At 42.0% G+C, this 17,201-nt stretch overlaps 1 protein-coding gene across 3 annotated transcripts; it reads right to left on the reverse strand.

The window, feature by feature from the left end:
• Nucleotides 1–7,907: 7,907 nt before the first annotated feature.
• LOC147609585 (filament-like plant protein 4) lies at nucleotides 7,908–16,818 on the reverse strand. Of its 3 annotated transcripts, none has more exons than XM_086787506.1 (7): nucleotides 16,564–16,818; nucleotides 16,147–16,353; nucleotides 15,413–15,564; nucleotides 14,843–15,026; nucleotides 12,209–14,723; nucleotides 11,450–11,513; nucleotides 7,908–8,980 (listed from the first exon to the last, which is right to left on the reverse strand). In XM_086787506.1, the coding sequence occupies exons 3-7, from the start codon at nucleotides 15,521–15,523 to the stop codon at nucleotides 8,291–8,293; spliced, it is 3,564 nt and encodes a 1,187-aa protein (XP_086643632.1). In that variant the 5' UTR covers nucleotides 15,524–15,564; nucleotides 16,147–16,353; nucleotides 16,564–16,818; the 3' UTR covers nucleotides 7,908–8,290. The 3 variants fall into 3 exon arrangements, with proteins under 3 accessions (XP_086643632.1, XP_086643633.1, XP_086643631.1); XM_086787507.1 differs by having other exon boundaries at nucleotides 16,230–16,435; XM_086787505.1 differs by lacking the exon at nucleotides 16,147–16,353.
• Between the last annotated feature and the right edge of the window lie 383 nt (nucleotides 16,819–17,201).

A 17,201-nucleotide genomic window follows, 5' to 3' on the forward strand; every position in this document is an offset into this window, starting at 1 on the left:
CTTTGCAAACAAGGAACTACACATGTGCCTATATTTGAGACCTTAGACTAATGGAAGGGACACGAGAAGAATATAACAATTTGGAGACCCTCTTCCATTGCCTCATCAAATTGTGGAATGCCCACTTAAAATGGTTTCTTCGACAAAATAGCAAAATGGTTGCTCATCATAGTACTAACATGTACTAAAAGACGTACTCACATGTACTAAAGGAGGAGTGGATCATTTAACTAAGGATTATCTGTACAAATCAAGCAGAGAGACTAGGACGTATTGTTGCCCCATTAAATGCTTTAACTCAAGCCCTAACCTAACAACTGCACCAAGACAAGGTAGATGTTCATCTCTCAACTTTTAAACCTCTAAACATGGTGGAAGAAGATGGGTTAAACAAGTGGGTACGGGTGACTTAGTACTTGTCATCCAAGATGGATTGGATAATAGAATCATGGATAAAGGGTCAACTCGACCCAATGAGAAAAACTCATTAATACAAGAGGTGGTAAGGGAGACACAAAATACCCAAGTAAGGCCAACAACACAAAGAGGGATGGGTGAATATCCTAATGCTAAGTAGGATATTTCAAAACTTGAAGCAATGATAGCCTTAGTCCAGATGCCTAAGAGACAATTGAATATAGACTAAAAGCTAGTAGAGCCACATAAACATTCTACATGCATGGTGAGTTTGTGCACGACGGAAGAGTTGAAATTCATGAAGCTATTCATATGTAAGACGAGGAAGACATCCACATCTAGTGAGCATACGGAGATCAACAATGATGTGAATTAGGCTCCTGAAGCTGGGAAATCTGTTGTTGCTTCATCTACCAAATCTACTCCTCCAATACACAAGAAGAGATGATGGAGACCAGGCACACTACCGCTCTCTTGGTGAAATTAGGAAGTTCTAGAAGAGTACAAAGTTGATTATCCCCAAGGTGCCTTTCTTGAGGCTAGTGCGATAAATATTACAAAATTTGCAAGCAAAAAAGGGCTACAAGTTCTTATTTAGAGACCTAGTTATGGAGCAATGCTCATCCCAAGTGTTGCTTTCTCTTCACATGAGGAGGATGAAACTCACTTGGTGGATCTCATGCATGATGGCCAGTGTTTAGCCATCCATGCCAAGCATATCACACTCAAGAACTCGGATCTCTATCTACGATTAATAGGATACAAAACAATAGTGATGCATTTAACCTTAACCTAGACATGGTCTAAGTAGTTGTGTTGATGCTCTTGTATTGCTTTTTTGTTTTTTTTTGTATCGTTTGATTCTACTGAACTAGTTGTACTTAATGCAATGTACCGGATTTGGAATCAGTCGTGGAATTTGAAGTTCTCTTTTTTTTTCTCTAAATTTTACCTTTTAATGTTAGTGTATATTCCCACATCTTCGTAATAACAAAAAAGAATTATGTAGGCATGAGCATGCTTGCATGTACATGTGTATGTGCAAGTAAGTGCATGTGTTTATTTATACGGACAATACTTTTTTCCTTGATGAATGGTATGAAGTGATCAGAATGGGTTGAAATTTTATGTGTGCATAGATCTTGGATGATACATAGTGCATATAAATTACTAGCCCCATCTTAAGCCTATAAGGAACCTGTTCGAATGCTCATGTGAGGAAGCTTTCTTTTTTTTTGAAAAGGCAGGCCTTCCTCATGTGAGCCTTCAGATAGATGCCTTATAAGCTTCATATGGGGCTGATAATTTATCTGTAATATGTGCCATCCATGATCTATGCACCCATCAAATTTCACCCAAATCTGATTGATAAAACTAATTTTAAAAATTACAAATTGACAAAATCATGTATTTTGCCAAATTTTAAAATTTTTAGTTTTTGGCTATAATTATGATAATAAGTCTCATTTATCCTCATTTCTCATCTCTTCTTCCTTTCTCTCACCACCATTCACATGGCTCACATGAAGAAAACCATGAGGAGAGTGTGGCCCTCAAAGAATACACCTGGTGGACACCCTCCACCACCTCAGCAACACTGCAAGCATAGGTGGAGGCTAGCATAGTGGCTCTCCGTAGATCAGGAAGTACGAGAAGTCTGCAGACTTGCTTCTCCCAAAGACGTCCTTCTTCCAATGTGTCATTCAAGAGATTATGCAAGATTTGTAGTACAAGGGAAGGTTTTGGGCTCGTGCAACAACATGTCCACTACCTATGCAATGGACGTGACAAGCCATGGAGACACTACAAGAGGCTGCAGAGGCTTATATGGTGGTGGACATCTTTGGTGACACCATACACACAACGACGGTCCATGCAAAGAGCGTCACCATCACTGAGAAAGACATGCATCCGGTGCATGTAGCATTCTAGCCATTGGCCTTAGGATTATTAGCTCTCATCCCACCCATCGTGCATATATGCACTTAAAATCTGTGAAAACCCTCGGTGTATATTTTGATTAATACAAAAGAATTTTGTTGTGATCTTATGTTACAAATGAGTCTCATTTAATTTGACTTCATATAATTTATTGTTTTATTTGTATCTTTGAAGGCTATAAATTTTATCTACGTTATGTCTTTAATTTGATTTAAACTTCTCGAGTCGAGAACATCGGATGTTCTCGGCATAGCATAAGACAAATTGTCTTATGCTATTTAAAGACAAGTTTATCTACGTTTTATTTGTGTCGAGAACATCGGATAAAGGAGGAGCGGGTGAAGAAGTACTACTTTATCCAGACTTGATGTCATAGGGATCATTTTAAGTGGAGCACCCTTGGTGAGTGCCTTGAGCTTAAAAATTTTCTACAAATCTGAGAGAGAAGCTCTTGTGGAAAATAATGAGATCATTGATAAGTTTGCCAATATACTCCTTGAGTGTTGAGTCTTGCACCCTACCCTATTCCCTAGATCTTCCAATTTGTCTTGATGCAAACTCATCAAGATAAACAATTTTCTACACACACCACCATACATATTTATGCAATGTATAGAAGGCCATTGTTTTAAAATTATATTGAGCCCAAATTTGATGTGTAGGGCCTAATGGGCATGTACATCATGCACGTGTGATGGCATACCAATCAGGGGCTTGCAGGTAGCCTATCTAAAGGATCATGTGGGCAAACTTGCAAAGCAGGCCTACTCATGAGCCTTTAGATGATAGGCTACATGCAGGACCAATCAGGAAAGCAATCTTTCCCACGTGTGCCTTCAGATAAACTTCTTGCAAGCCCTTGACTAGCATGCCATTACACGTGCATGATGTACATGCACATAGGCTCTACACATCAAATTTGGGAAGCATTGGAAAAAAAATTACCTTATCTGCCTCATGAAAGCAACTTCTACATGGATGCCTCTAGGACTGCTCTTGGGGTTGGTCTTCCATCATCCGATGCATCATCAATGTCGTATTGAGGAGCTATATCCTTAATTTGCTTATGGACAGAGATGGCAAAGATGTCATCTAAAATGTTGTCATTGTATAGCCCCACCTCGTCGATCTGAGAAAGAGCATCTTGGATGTCAAATTCCAAGAACTCATCATTAGCATCCCGCATGAGAATACTATAGAGCTCCTCTTCCCTCAACTCCAGAAGCTCTAAGACATCTTACATCAGTAGTAAGTACTCCGCCCCTTCAATGATGATGGTAGTCAATGAAGCAAGGGGTGGGTCTCGACTTTGGGTTTTAGGTGGTTGGATGGGTACCAATGCCAGATGAGAGCTCTCTACCGGCCCCAATGATAGGGTCCACAACGGTCACTTTTGGCTCCATGTTTGTGTACTGCAGTAGTGGGAGATTAGGGGTGTCATCATCCTATAGCTCCTCCATGTTTGAGCAAAGGATGAAAATGAAAAAAGAAATATCTCGCTCAATGAGATCAAGTGGGATATTTGCTTCGTAGGTCGAGATCGCATTAGCACAAAGATTCTCGTGTCGATATTGGGTGTCGATATTGGAGAGATCTGGCTTTACAACCTTCTTATTGTTGGATCCTCTCTTCAAACCAAAAAGAAACTCTAGTAGGATCAAGCTCAAGGTCGAGTCTGGGATGGAGTATGTGAAGTCATCCTCTGAGACTATGTCACTAAACAAACGAGCTATTAGGGTCCAAGGTGGAGATGCTAGACTCGAGCTCTATATTCTTGCAAAACTTGGGGTGGATATGGTTCCCAAGGTGAGCATAGTGAGCACTATTAATCCACTCGACGAAAGCATGGGAGGAGTATTATAGACTTGAAATTTTTTTATACTTCATTAAATATAATTGATCATAGATCATACTTCTATTTGTAGCATAACAACTTATATTAATATTTGTTAAAAATATACTTAGTATTTACATTCGTACTTACTTATCTTTCTTTGCTTACATATACAAGGGCATAATAGACTTAAAAAACCATGATATTTAAATTTATAACATTGTTACAGAAATGGTTTCTTGTTTTTGCTTGAAAAAAAAAACCTACATGGAGTCCACAATCTTGAGGATGTGTGCATAAATACACTGTTGGCATGTTTTGCAATGTTCACTTCAACTCCCAATCTCATCCTAAAATAGAATTTACAGGGAGATCATTGGACATCAGTTGGATTTCACGCCTAAAAAACTAAGGGGAAAATGACTCCTACATTGACGCTCTAAGGGGATCATGACTCTCCCAAAGAATAACCACATCAATGAGTGGTGAATTCATGCCATCTTGCATGTCTTGGTCCAAGCTGAGCCATTCAAAGAAAATTAAGGGGCCAATGACTCCTACATTGATGCTAAAAGGATCATGACTCTCCTAAAGAATAACCACACCAATGATGAGTGGTGAATGAATGCCATCTCGTATGTCTTAGTACAAGCTGAGCCACTCCCCTCGCAAGTTGACACCTCGTAAAATTGAAGCAAATGCACAAAGTTTGTCTTGCAATGAAGTACCTACCATTAGTAAAAACAAACAAGAACCAACAATAAGTACGATGAAGTACTTGTCAATATAAAAATAGGGACAATAAACATAAGTGCAATGTCACCTAACAATAACATCTGATGGAGTGATTCTACACTCAGTGATATCACTGTAATGAGTTTTCTTAAGATGCCATGACTCACTCAGGAATTGTATCATCCAAATTATCCTTATATGGGCACTTGCATATTGATAAGTAGTCTTAGTTTTCCTCGCTACTTCACATCATCCAAAATAAATGTGCAAACAAACCAAATGGACATCTCTTGAGCCTGTGGAGGGTTTCATGGCACCATCAATATCAGCTTGTATCTTCACCCTACAGGCTTCTGACATGTGTAAACTAGGATTATACCATTTTGGCTAGACAACAATGGAAGTGGAATGTAGTCCAAAGTACCAAGACTACTATGTCTCTCCATAACATATAATGAATCATAAAAATAAACATTCTGAGATGCCAAATCACTTACACTCTTGTTGTCATAGATCAAGGTACCTATCTTTGCTGCATGAAGCCATTTAGCTTTCCACTCAAATACTCTACATTCTACCATTCATGCAAAGTAGATGGATATAAGGCTGCAAACAATGAACATGCTTATATTAAAACCTTATCTAATAACCATGGACTCAAAGCAATAGAACACAAATCACATAGATATAAACTTACTATTAGGCTTATGCCTTGCACCGGAGTCGTCATGCCATACTCGAATCTCCTTATGTGTATAAACATGCTAGATCAAAGGCTCTATTATTGTACTTGCACCATTGGTGCACCTCTTGAACTCTATGATTCTACCCTTCCGTTGTTTAATGGGGTCGATTACATCCTTGAGCATGACCTTAAAACTCTCATGAGTACTAGGTCATATTAAAATCTAATTTAACATACTGTACTGATCAGAGATCCAATTCCTAATGCAATAAAATTTTAGGAGAAGTTAGCTATGGTGGAGAGCAAGCTACATGTAAAATTTTGTGAAGAAAGAAGTAAAGATGTAAAGGATATGACGAAATTGAAATTTGTCAAAAAAGGAGGGAGAAATGAAAAGATAGGCAAATGCAAAAGGAGGGAGAGTAGAAAGTTGAACATAAAAAAAGTAAAAAATGAAATTTGCTTTTCCAACTTTCATGTACTGACCACAAGGTACATCTGACATGGAAGAATAGCTGATAGTGAAAACCATAAGGACATCTGGCATTTCTCTATTTTTTTAAAGTTATGGGCTCTATTTTCTTTTGTACTAAGAGATTTGGGCAAAGATATGACAAAAAGATCCATGTTATGTGGATTTGGAATCCCAGCTCTCTTATTGGCTAGGCCATTCTTTTTTTATTCACTCCTTAAGGGGGGCAAAATGGAGAGTCCATATTTCACCTAATGTAACACAACCAGTGGCTAAAATTTTTCTACCATCAAGGGAAGACAGTGGTGTTCCCAAATTCATAAAGATCCTAGTAAACCAATTAGGACACTATTGTGTTCCCAAATTCATAAAGATCCTAGTAAACTAGTTAGGACACTACTATGAGAATGATGATATAAACCAGAAAAAACAAAGAAGAAAACTCACAACATAACATTGGGTCCAATCTTCCCCCTCCAAATGATGGCTCCCCTCCCCATTTGGAGTATTTATATCTTTTTATTCCAAATGATGGCTCCCCTCTCCATTTGGAGTATTTATATCTTTTTATTCCAAAAATAGACCCATGGAGCCAATAATAGCTTGCTCCATCCAAATTTGGTTCTTCTTTCACAAAAATAGAACCTTAGTTCCTTGTGCACTACCTTTATAATAAATATATTAATGACCTACACATCTACGATGATGTGTTAATCAAATTACCATTATAAAAACAATGTTTGACCAAGACAAGATACAACATTAATTAAATATGAAAAATTGGCACATTTTCATAGATTCTCCGTGTGACGCCATGATTGGTACTCGCACACCATGCTTAGATTGCCATCTAAGCATGGTACTCGCACATCATGCTCAGATTGCCATCCAAGCACGACACCTCGGTTGGTACCTTGGAATTGCTCATTACCTATTACTAACAAGCATCAATCATAACTATTACAAGTGCAAATATGAAAATTAGCACATTGCCAATAGATTGCCAATAGATACTCTCTATGACACCATAATCGGCACTCACACACACCATGCTCAGACTACCATCCACGTGACACCTTAGTCAATACCCATGCACTGCTTTTAACACCTATTAGTCACAAGCATCATCACATTGGTTAGAAAAATTAATTGGACTCCTCAACAATTAATCCTAACATGATAACATTCATATGCACAAACACATAACACCAATAATACACTAGTTTAATATTTAACACCGTAAATCACCAACAATACCGATAACATTAGCATGGCCCCAAAACTTTATACTAATAATAGTAACGAGTCAAGTATAACCCATGATAATAATTGCCAGCATGGTAGAATGGTGTCTCAAGCATCCCCTCTCAACGAGTGGAATATATAACAGATGATTATAGCCTTATCACCAAAACAAGTACTGGTAATCTATAAACATATCTTTGGTATTTTTATTTTTCCCAACAATGTTAAATATATCACTTTTTTGGTTGTTTATTGATAATTGTTATTAACACTCCTTTGGATAGTTATTAACCTAACTAAAGATGTTGTCAAACTGGGCCATTAGGATAGTGTAATCTATGTGGCCAAAGTATTGTTTTTTTTTTGCATTTTCTTTCTTCTTTGTGCATTCGTTTTAAACATGTCCTTTTCATTATAGTAAGAATATTTTCATTCTTCTAATATTGCATGATCTAACATCACAGTAGACACAAATCTAGACCATGTTATACTCTCTTGCAAACTGATATGCATTAGTGAATACCTTGGCCTTGGTGACAATTCATGACTCAATGTTGCCAAAACACTAATATTCCAGTGTTGAAGTGAGGGACTGTGCTCAAATAATCAATAATAATGGTGATCAAAGAATACAAGAGTATGGCATGCTTGATTGGGATTGCAGCTATACAACTAGAACAACTCTTGAGCAGCTAGGGAATAGCTATTAGTAGGCTAACAGCGGGGCAACCTTGGCCAGCACTGGCAGTGAGTTTCACCTGCTAATACAAACCCGAAGATGCAGTATGAAAAAGCTATGCAATGCTTGTTGTTGGAATGTAGCTTATCATGACTGTGGGGGGGGGGGAGGTGGGGGGGTGTGGCTGAGCCATTCAAGATTGTGGGTTCTTTGCTCTTGAATAAAATAACCTGGTGAAGCTGCTGTTGTGCTTATCGAGCATCGTCCATTGACTTTGACATATCAACTCCTGTGAACAACCTTGGGCTCTGGGTTCTTTGCTCTTGAGAAAAATAATCTGGTGAAGCTGCTGTTGTGCTTATCACTGGTCGCATCATCCATTGACTTTGCAATATCAACTCCTGTGAACAACCCTGGGCTCTTTTTCTTTCTATGTAGTAGTGGTGGCTTGGAAGGAAGAGGCACAACACCTTTGGGAGACGATACCGGCTCCATCCTCTTCTGTGAGATGGGCTCTCCCTCTGAAGAACTAGGCAGCTGCTCTACAGCTTGTATGTAATGCTCATGTGCAGGGGTCTTGTCTCCAAATAGTTCAAGCAATGGCCTCCCTGACTTTGACAAGCTCACCAGCTCTGAGTCTAAGATATCTGAGGCACTACTATCCCGACGAGGATCCCATACCAACTCTTTCTTGGCACGCCGATGCCTTCTACTCTTTTTGCGAACAGAAGTTTCTGAGTGAACATCAAGCAAGTTGCTTATTTCACCAGCCCCTTCTGGATGCAGTTCAGAAGGGCTCTGAGAGAAGAGGAACTGCCTTGATGAAGCATCACCTGGTGACACAGGCTGATCAAATGACTGTTCACGAGGTGTGATGATTTGTCCCTTTGGAGAAGTAAGTGCCTTCAGTTGCTTTCCAAGAACTAATATAGTCTGCTGGCACTCAGCTAGCTTGGCTGCAATCTCCTGCTCCTGAAAAAGAAAACCCTCATTGAATGAATCAGAAAAAAACTGTATCAAGAGCCTCCACTCTGAGCTTCAAAAATATGTCAGCATGTTTGTCAAATCCCCACCGGATCTCCTCGTAGAACGCTCCTGGTACGAGACTCGAAACCTGCAAACAAACCAAACAAACCAAACAAACAAGAAGGGGGTGCAGGCTTGACTCACCACCCAACCATGTGACAGCCGTGGACAAGCCCACAGACTTGGCTGTCCCCACCGAGCCACGAGCTGAGCTAACTAGGTTGACGTACCAACCAATCTCCACCTTACGACGTCCCATACCGCCACGAAGCTACCCTCGCGGGCCTCGAGATTACTACCGGCCTCGGCTGCGTAAAGCAGGTGCACGTCTGCACTAGATCCAAGCTCCAGACCATAGAGCTCTCACAAAACATGCGAGACTCTATATGACTAATGACTAACCTTGGCCACCCTTTTATAGGCTCTTGGCCGGTCATCGGGCGTCCACACTTGGACGCCCGCCTGTCCATACTTGGGTGCCCGCCCGTTAGTCTATCCCTAACTCAGCTCGCCAATTAACCTGCCTAGCTCCAAGCTTCCCCAAACCTCGAAGCTATTCTTGTGTGCGTGTAGCACACGGTAGATACACACTGTGCACATGACAATGTCCACACATAAATATATCCTGCATAGAGAGAGAGAGAGAGAGAGAGAGAGAGAGAGAGAGAGAATTAATGTTTGCAAAAGATCCAAAAGGTCTATGAGACCAAAAGATGATACATGTGGTCCATGAGTAAACTGGATGTCAAGAAAACATGAAAATCATCTGCCAAAGAAAACAAGGCCTGCGTGCACAAGGCAGAACTCATCTTGTGTCACTCTCCTTGTGAATGGAGTACAAAGCATCAATGTCCACCTTGTGGTAGTGCCTCTCTATGGCGCCGAAGTATTTCCTAGATTTGGAAGTGGCAGGTGGAGGGTCCAGGTCTCTGAGGACGGGGGCATCTGGATCTCTGGAGGGACTGCACTCTCTCTCGCTGATGAGTCTACGTGTGCACGATGCCAAGGAATCATGAGTCCAGGCATGCCGTCAATGATCTGTCTGCTCCCTTCAATCTTATCGGGGCTGGGCAGTGGTCGCCATAGCCTCACACGTTCCATGACGTTCCCACGCTCCCCACATGTGCTAAGTGGCGTTCCCACGTTCCAAGCATTCGGGAACGACGTTCAAAGTGACTATGGCTCTGTGACACACTGACTCGGCATTATATGTAGCATCATACAGTATTAATACCTTTTTAGGATTATTTGTCATTGATGTGGCCCCATTCTGAGCCCCAATCCGGGAAATGTTAGGCACGAGCTATGTAGGTCAGTCTTCCAAGCCTTAGAGCGTCTTATGTGTCAGTCCTCTTACCCACTTGGAGAATTCAGCATATAAGTACATGTAGATGTCAGCCTTAGCAGTAGGTATTGCATTAGGAAACATCATTAGGGGCATGTGCACATGGGCCAGCCCATAAGGCACCCCATTATGGGGGTTGCCTTGTATATGGTGCTAGACAACATATGCCACCCCTCAACAACATGTTGGCCAGCATAGACATCATAATCAGCATGTCGGCCAGCATATAAACATCATGGACAACATATATGATCATTAGTTTTGGGGATTTGCATCAGTGGCTTTATAGAGTCTTCTACAGTGCTATTGGTTCAGCATATGGTTCAGCCTCCATTCGGTCTTCCTTGTCCTTGCATTGGGCAGTCCTCAGTCGTCATTCATTATCATTGTACAAAGTTCTCCAAAGAAATACAAGCAAATACTCCTGCTTGCAAGGGGGGGGAGGGGGGGGGCTTCAGTGGGTAATTGAGACCTAATCTGGTGTCTACTCTCATCTTATCTCTCTCTACTCTTCTCTCTCAAAGTAAAGTGGATTGTATAAACTCTCTACTATGGTTGGCGACCATTTTAGCTCGAACCTTTGGCATCTTAAATCTGTTGATGTTAGCTACCAATCGTCATTTCATAGCTTTGACTTCCAAATAGGATTAGTACTTAGGCAGCTCCACAACAAGGCATGTTGTTTCAATAGGTCAATCAGGATTTAGTGTGACCCCTTGCCCTTCAGGCAAAGGGTTAGCAAAAGGATTTCATAAACGGTCTAAACTCAACTGTAGAGCATCTAAGAGTATCAAACTAAGTTGCCACTTGACCTCCTCGTGATCCAGCTATAAAATGGTACAATATTACCATAAAATTTGGGGAAGAACTACCAATCAACAGGGTAAGGCTCTGTATCATCCTCCAAAGCTTTATGTAGGGCTGCTGCCACAGTCTAGCTAGCTTTGATCAGGTATATAATGTCATTAGTGTTCTACTGCACATTATGTTAAAACCAGTTGGATTAAAAAATCAAGGCATCTACACTTTCGCATGCCCAGGTGGGCACAAAGAGAGTCGAAAATGGGCACCTTGCTTGCTTGTCCTCCATCAATGTTGACTGCACCACACTTTGAGCAAGTGGAATCAGATTTCCTACAATGTAACCAAGAAAACCACCTTGTCATTATACAAAACCACTCCGATCAATAAAGCATTGATAACTGTGACAGAAAGGAAGCAGAAGATTGACAGAACCAAAGACGCATCCTCATTTTTGAAGTAAATTAAGAGCACTAAGAAACCATTCTAAGCTTTCTGCCCAGGCAAGCCTATGGCCTCAACATGGCAGATCTTATTGGGTCATCTGGTGTACAGGTGGGAAGGCCAATTCAGAGGGTCCATGCCAGCCGGTCCACTCAGCAGAAGGGTTTTTCTATTAAAATCTTCCAGCCTTCCTTGGCCCGCCGACACAAGGCGGACACCATACTTCTCCATGCAGCTGTAAGGATCTGAACTGGCTAGGGAGACTGACATTTCACCAACTGGGCTACTCCCATTTTCTGATGGTAGTGTGGCAGCTTTAAAACTAGTATTGTGGCTGCCCCCAAGGTGCCACACACTAACTTCGGACTCGAACACAGTGCACTAGGCCTTCAACAGCATATCCTTGCTGAGTGATTTGGGTGTATTTCAACAGCTAAACCATGAAAGAAAGCCCTAGTTATTGAGAATAGCATTGACCATTAGTGAGACCATTAGTGATGCTAAGGACTTGACATTAGCATTGACCATCCATGATGCTAAGGACTTGACAATAGCATTGACCATCCACGATGCAAAGGACTTACTTCAAAAGCTGCTCCTTGAGTTCCTGGCACTTAGTTTCCAGCTCTTCCAGCTCTGCATTCTTCTCGTGCTTGTCCAGAATTTCTCTCTCTAAGACTCCTACTCTATCCTGTAACCGGTCCCGTTCTGCTACACTCACTTTCAACTGTGATTCTGATTCTGCCTTGAACACATTTAGGCTGGAAAGCTGCTCATCAATAAGCTGCCTGGATGATTTGGCAGATGTGAGCTCAGCCCAAAGGTTGGACTCAACTTCTTCTGCTCGGTGAAGCTTTGTCTTCAAATCGTCAAGTTCTTCTTTGGCTTCTTGCAATTTGTTCACCAGCTCAAGTTTCTCTCTTCTCAGTTGAGCAACCTCATGTTCTATGCCACCAAACCGTTGAAACTCTACTCTCATGTGAGTTTCCATTGCAACTTTTTCAGCTTGGACCTTCGTAAGCTCTTGCTCTATTCTCAGAACCTCTTGTAAAGGACACTCCTTTGTGACGGCAATGCTGCTGTTGTTCCCATCATGAGGTACAACCTTGGTGGCCTGCTTCTCCGAATCATCAGACTTACTGGTGTCAGAAATGGGACTGTTGGCACCACTCAACTCAGCTTCTCCACTTGCCAAAAGGGACGTTTTATCCCAGTAAAAAGGCTTTCTTGTAATATTATGTGGCGAGGCATCATTCTCTGAGGGTCCTGCTCTCACGAGAGTACTGAGTACTGAAGACAAATCCCCAACAAACTGTACAATATCTGCCTTTCCAAGTAAAAAAAGGTCACTTGCTACAATAAATGCCTTGATTTTTGCATCAAAGTCGGAAGTTTTCCAGCGCACACCAGGCACAATATGTGTGCATTTCTGTATCGGAGTATCAACGATATCACATTGAGGCTCCCTATGTGTAAGGACAGGAAATTCAGGTAAATTAATGGCAAGGTCTTCCATGATTTCAACTAGCTTGCAAACAGCCAATGTCAAATCTGGTCCAACAGCAAATGATTTGAAACCAACATCAGTGGCAGGGGATGAAGCTACCTCTTCTACCAACCTCGCATGCTGAGGAATCCCCATTGCTGCTCTGACCTGATCCAAAACAATCTCCACATTCCCCCCCTCGTCTTGAGCTCGAAAGATCATATTGAGCTGTGCTTGCATGCTCTGCAGGCTTAATTGAGTTGCAGCATTTTGCGACTGCAGTGTAGCTAGTTCTTTTTCTGCAGTTGCCAGCTTGGTGCTTCCCTGGTCACAAAGCCGGTGCACTGCATGAAGTTCTGCATCCTTCTGTGCAAGACTCTGTTCTATTGAAATCCCACCCTCATTCAGTGTATACAGTGGACCTTTCTTAGCAGCTGCATGATGTTCCAAGAACATAAGAGACTCCATTTCCGTGAGATTGTCATGCTGTATGTTGGGCACATGCAAAGCTACCTCTCGACAAGAAGTGGCCTTTCCTTTCTTGAAATGAGCAAGCTCTGCAATCAAAGCAGAGGCCCATGCATCTGAACAGTCATCATTTCCATCTTCAGAGATGGAAGCAAGACTAGGTTCACAACTGACTGTGAAACTCCTTGCAGCTTCAACATGCTTATCCAGAGCTGACATTCCTGCTGTTTTGAGTACTCCTTGAGCATGTGACAAAGACTCCACCTCCTCTTCAACACTCGATAGCTTGGTAGCCATCCTTGCACACATGAGCCTTGCATGATGCAGTTCACTGTCCCTCCTTACCAGAAGCTCTTTCAGCCTTCTTGTTTCTTCCTCCATTGCACTTAGACGCTCTAACAAAACATCTACATCCTTCCCAACACTTGAGGTTTCTTGCTGTGCCATGTTTAGTCCTGTATCTCCTGCTTTTTCTCTTCGAAATCCAGCCCCTTTGCCAATCCTCCCTCTGTTGCTATCATTTTTGTCCCTTGGACTTTCAGCTTCCAATTTCATCCGTGCCAATGCACCAGGACCTGGAAGCTTTTTGCGAACCAAGGCCCGAAGGCGCTGACATTCTCCTTCCAATTTGGCTATTTTCCTAGCATCCTCCAAATGTTGTCTGTTGGCAGCCTCTGTAGATCTCTTACTCAAAACCCTTTCTTCATTTCTGATCTCCAGCTCCTTCTTCAAAACAGTGCACTCATACTTCAATGCAACGCTTTCTTTCTCCATGGATTCGAGGCGGATCTGCAGAACGTTCAGTTTGGCTTCAGCTCTGGAATGGGCTTCACCAATCTCAGAGATGCTTATGGCTCGTTCTTGGAGCAATTTGGAGATTGCCTTGTTCTCTGCATCTCTCTCCAGATACTTCTGCTCCACATCCACCAGTTCAGAGTGCACCCTTTCCCACTCTCTGGTATTCTTCACGACGGCATCATGTATCTTTTCCTCTTGCTCCTCCCGAACATGCCGCAGTTGTTGCATGCATTCTTTCAACGCTCCATCTAGGTGGGAGACTCTGTCCTCTGTAGCAAGTTTTTGCTCGATTGCAGAGTCCAACTGTTGTTTTAATGTTGCTGCTTCTGCCTCTGCCTTTTCCCAACCTGAAGAAAGATTTGGACTTCATCTCAGCACACATAGCAACTCAAAAGTGGCAGAGAAGAGTTGAAAGACTAGCTTTGACAAGTATTTTGCTCTAGCACAACCATGGCACTCTTGTTACCTGATACCGCTTCCTCAGCAACTTTTTCATGTTGCTTGATAAGCTCATCTTTGGCTGGTATGTCAAGCAATGCTATTGACAGTCTTTCGTTCAACTGCTTAACCTTCTCCTCTGACTGCTGCCATGGTACTGTCCCTTCATCCATCAGCAGTTGTGTGTGGTTGGCTAATACATCTGGCACAGCCTGCCAAAAAAAGGACCTCATTTTTTTTTCCCAGCTGCACCTGAGATGTAAGACTGATATCACCTAATTTCTTTTCTCGAAGAGTTCAAACTTGAAGGCTGGTTACAGAACCCTCCCTGCCATGGGACAGGCAAGGAGTTGGACTGGCAGATTGCCCGTCCATCCTTCTCGCACGGCCTGGATAGGATCCCTGCCGACAGGCACGCAAGGTTGTGTAACCAGCCGAGTTGTGCTACATGCCTAACAACTCTGCTGATAACCCAACAGGTTGGATAACGAAGTAAAAAGTCCCACCATCTCATAGTCCCAATCCTCTATCTACCTACATTTACATGAACAAGGAAACAACACAGGGTTTCTTAACAATGGAGCCCTAAAACACATACCCGATCATCAGGATGCTGCGTAAAATGAACCGGTGATGACTCAGCAGAATCGTTTAGAGCTAGAATCTTCTCTGATGATTTTTTTCTCCAAGGCCAGCTTCGTGTATCCATATTTTTTAGAGATGCAGCACCCAGTGAATCTTCCACAACTCCTATAAATACAATGGAACAAAACTATTCATGATTGAAGCACATTAATCTTTCAGTTCATGCTACCAAAATGCTTCATTAAGGATAAACAAAAGCAGTGGACATTAAAATACAAGGACTGTTTCTGCAGTTAATGGCAGAATGTTCCTGTATTTGAAGGTGGAGATATGGTCTACAGCTGCCTGTTCCCTTTTGAATATTTAGTACTTGTTGGGTGCGAATGGAATGTAATTATTTAGTGACAGGCAACATTGCATCAACCAGCTGCAGCCAGCAAGGTTTCAACTTGTGCACCTACCTAAATATTTAGACCCCTTACCAACTGGACCACTACAAGGCTTGGGACTATACACACACACACACCGATAGAAAGTTCAGGTTATTTCCCAAACTTAAAAAGAATTAAAAGTGTAATCTTGACTTCAGAGTGGTAACCAGTGTTGCTATTTTGATGGAAAGAGTTGCTCTACTGTTGCTGCTGGCAGAAGCAGATGGGCTTTTTGAGATATAGATTCTTTTATGGATATGCAGGGTCTCAGAAATTTGAGAGAGCTCCTGTCCTCTAAACTTAGCACTAGACACACCTGTGCAGAAAGCTTTCTTTGATGATGAGCTCTTGGCTCTACATAGGTATAGAGCTTGATGAAAACAGCACAAGAAACCCTACACAGACGAATGGATTGTTGAAGAAACTGCAGCTGCAGCATTAATGGATTGATGAGAAGTGCGGCGGGACCTTCACGAATTTATGATTTCGAAGGCAAAGCCCGTATGGGGAGAAGAAGGGATTCCTGCGTTGATACAATGCAGCTGTGTGAAGAGAAGCCATAGCCAGATTTGGAACTTCTGTTTCTGCAAATTTCCTACACACAACTGTAGAAGAAGAATCTTGATAGCCTCAATTTTCTTGCTAGCTAGAGAGATGGATAGACAAGTCAAGAAAGCTCGACAGCTAAAACCTAACTTGCCAAAGAAGGGAAAAGAAAAACCAGAAAACGCACCTTTGGCAGAAGCGGACAATTGTGTGTGTGTTTTGGAAAGGATATAGCGCCGGCCAGCAGCAGCTAAAATCAGAAAGATGAAGACGAGATGGATATGGAGATGAATCAAACAAACTAATCAATCAATCAAACATCAAGCTCCTCTGTGTGTGTGCGTGTGTGTATGTGGGTTTCTGAGCTTGTTTTTCCGTGCTTTTCTGTGCTCTTCTGGCCAGAATATAAGAAAGCGATAAATTTTCCTTTGTGGGTACTTTCTCCTCCCCCGCGCCCCCCACGCCTATCTTTTTGTTGTAGTGGAGTAAGGGGCTCCACCATAGCCAGAGAGCTCTGCAAGCTCTCTCGCGAGTCTCTCTCTCTCCCCAGCTAATGCTGCCCCCATGTCAGCAGTGCTACAGTTGCAGCAACAGTTTATGTTTTGGCCCACCTCTAATTATCTTAGGGTGTTTACAAACTATGGGTTTCCCACGAAAAAGGTTGAGACTATGGGCTTGCCCACGAAAAAGGTTGAGACTATGGCTTGCCCACGAAAAAGGTTGAGAGCTTTGGGCAAGCACTTTTTTGACAATACCCTTTACAGACCGCACGTATGTCCACAGAAAAGGTGTCCTATAATTGAGAGCTCTGGGAAGGCTATTCCT

The sequence above is a fragment of the Cibotium barometz genome, chromosome 51 (genome assembly GCF_041138505.1).
Source record: "Cibotium barometz isolate CiBa-2024 chromosome 51, ASM4113850v1, whole genome shotgun sequence".
Classification (NCBI taxonomy): Eukaryota; Viridiplantae; Streptophyta; class Polypodiopsida; order Cyatheales; family Cibotiaceae; genus Cibotium; species Cibotium barometz.

What these genes read in the sequence shown, in the direction of transcription:
- LOC147609585 (XM_086787505.1), bottom strand. Translation starts at nt 15,523, where the DNA reads ATGGATACACGAAGCTGGCCTTGGAGAAAAAAATCATCAGAGAAGATT. An exon ending in TGCTGAGGAAGCGGTATCAG is followed by an intron (nt 14,724 to 14,842) that starts GTAACAAGAGTG and finishes ATCTTTCTTCAG; the next exon opens with GTTGGGAAAAGGCAGAGGCA. An exon ending in CTCAAGGAGCAGCTTTTGAA is followed by an intron (nt 11,514 to 12,208) that starts GTAAGTCCTTTG and finishes GTTACATTGTAG; the next exon opens with GAAATCTGATTCCACTTGCT.